At 31.7% G+C, this 1638-nt stretch overlaps 1 protein-coding gene across 1 annotated transcript; it reads left to right on the forward strand.

Annotated features, from left to right (window-relative positions):
• Positions 1 to 300: 300 nt before the first annotated feature.
• LOC113388447 lies at positions 301 to 1299 on the forward strand. The gene has a single exon (XM_026625823.1). The coding sequence runs from the start codon at positions 301 to 303 to the stop codon at positions 1297 to 1299; it is 999 nt and encodes a 332-aa protein (XP_026481608.1).
• The last annotated feature ends 339 nt before the right edge of the window (positions 1300 to 1638 follow it).

The following is a 1638-nucleotide window of genomic DNA, read 5'->3' on the forward strand; positions in this document are numbered from 1 at the left end:
AATCATTATAATTGCTTCATCAAATACTTTGTGTGTGATGCACCAGCAAAGTCTTTTATTTTTCAAATAAAAGGTCATACCGGATATAATAGCTGTACGAAATGCACGACTGACGGTGATTACATTCAAAATAGAGTTTGTTTTCCAAGACTTGATGCTCCTCAAAGAACTGATGAACTTTTTAGAGATGGAAGATATGAAGATTTTCAAGTCAATTCTTCAAGATTGATGGAAATTCCTAATATAGGTTTTGTTTCAAATGTTCCTTTAGATTATATGCATCTCGTATGCATAGGTGTTATGGGCAAGTTGCTTGATATATGGATCAGTGGTGATTTAATGTGTAGACTAGGTACTTCACAAATTAAAAAAATATCTGATAAATTAAGAGGAATGAGGAATAATATTCCTGTTGAATTTTGTAGGCGCCCACGATCTCTGAGATTCCTCAATTCGTGGAAAGCTACAGAATATAGACAGTTTCTTCTATATACAGGCCCAATTGTTCTTAAATCCATAATATCAAAAGATTTTTATAATAATTTTCTAACTCTGCATGTTGCTATAAGAATTTTAAGTTCTCGTGACTTTTCTGATGAATCTTTATTGAATTATAGTAAATCTTTATTAACATATTTTGTTAATGGATTTAAACTTCTTTATGGAGAGCATCTTGTTTCACACAATGTGCATAGTTTAATCCACTTAACAGATGATGTTCGAAGATTTGGTTCATTAGAAAGTTTCAGTGCCTTCAAATTTGAAAATTATATGCAGACGTTAAAGAAATACATACGAAAACCAGAAAGGCCCCTGCAACAAATTGCTCGTAGATATCACGAGTTTCAAGAATACCATACGCAAAAAGTGTATGAAGATAATTGTGATAATTTTGATAATGATATCGAGTTCTCTCCATGCTTATCAACTGTACATTTTGATGGACCACTTTTCACTTCCTGCGGAAATCCACAATTTGAAAAACTAAAATGTGGAAGTGCCATAATCAACATCAGAAGAGAAGCTGATCGATACTGCTCTCTAATTGATGGCTCCATAATTTATATCTGCAATATTGCATCTTTAAATGGAGAAGCAGTTATCATTGGTCAACGATTTAAAATGATGGACGATGTTTATACAATACCCTGCCGGTCATCATTTATTGGGATATATAGGGTGTATGATCTAGCAAGTGTACAAGTTTGGCCTGTGAAAAATATAAAAAGTAAAATATTCATTATATCTGACACTTCAAGTGATACAAAGATCGCACTTCCTTTGCTTCATTTATGCTAATAGTGATTTTAAACTTGCTGTTTTTTATATTCATTAGTTTTAAGTATTTTTGTTTTTAATATTTAAATTTGTATATACCAAATATTGTAAATAATTGTTATTGTTTCAATAGTTTTAATAACTTTTTGTGAAGTTCGGTGTTGTTGCTGTTTTTAAACAGTGCGCCAACATTTGTTTTCATCGTATTGCTTAGTGTTCATCGGAGCCGCTTAGTGAACGTCAGCGCTAGTGATTCAAAACAGTGGCACATGTTTTTTTTCCAAATAGATTTGTTGGTTAAGATCATTATTGTTTTTTCTTCGAACTAGTCAAGAAGTAATTTTTATACGGGAAAAATGG

This window comes from Ctenocephalides felis, unplaced genomic scaffold, assembly GCF_003426905.1.
Source record: "Ctenocephalides felis isolate EL2017-DRISC unplaced genomic scaffold, ASM342690v1 CF-g0.4_SCAFFOLD_03572, whole genome shotgun sequence".
NCBI classification, from domain to species: Eukaryota; Metazoa; Arthropoda; class Insecta; order Siphonaptera; family Pulicidae; genus Ctenocephalides; species Ctenocephalides felis.

Excerpts from the sequence above, each read along its gene's own strand:
- LOC113388447 (XM_026625823.1), top strand. The coding sequence starts at position 301 with ATGGGCAAGTTGCTTGATATATGGATCAGTGGTGATTTAATGTGTAGA.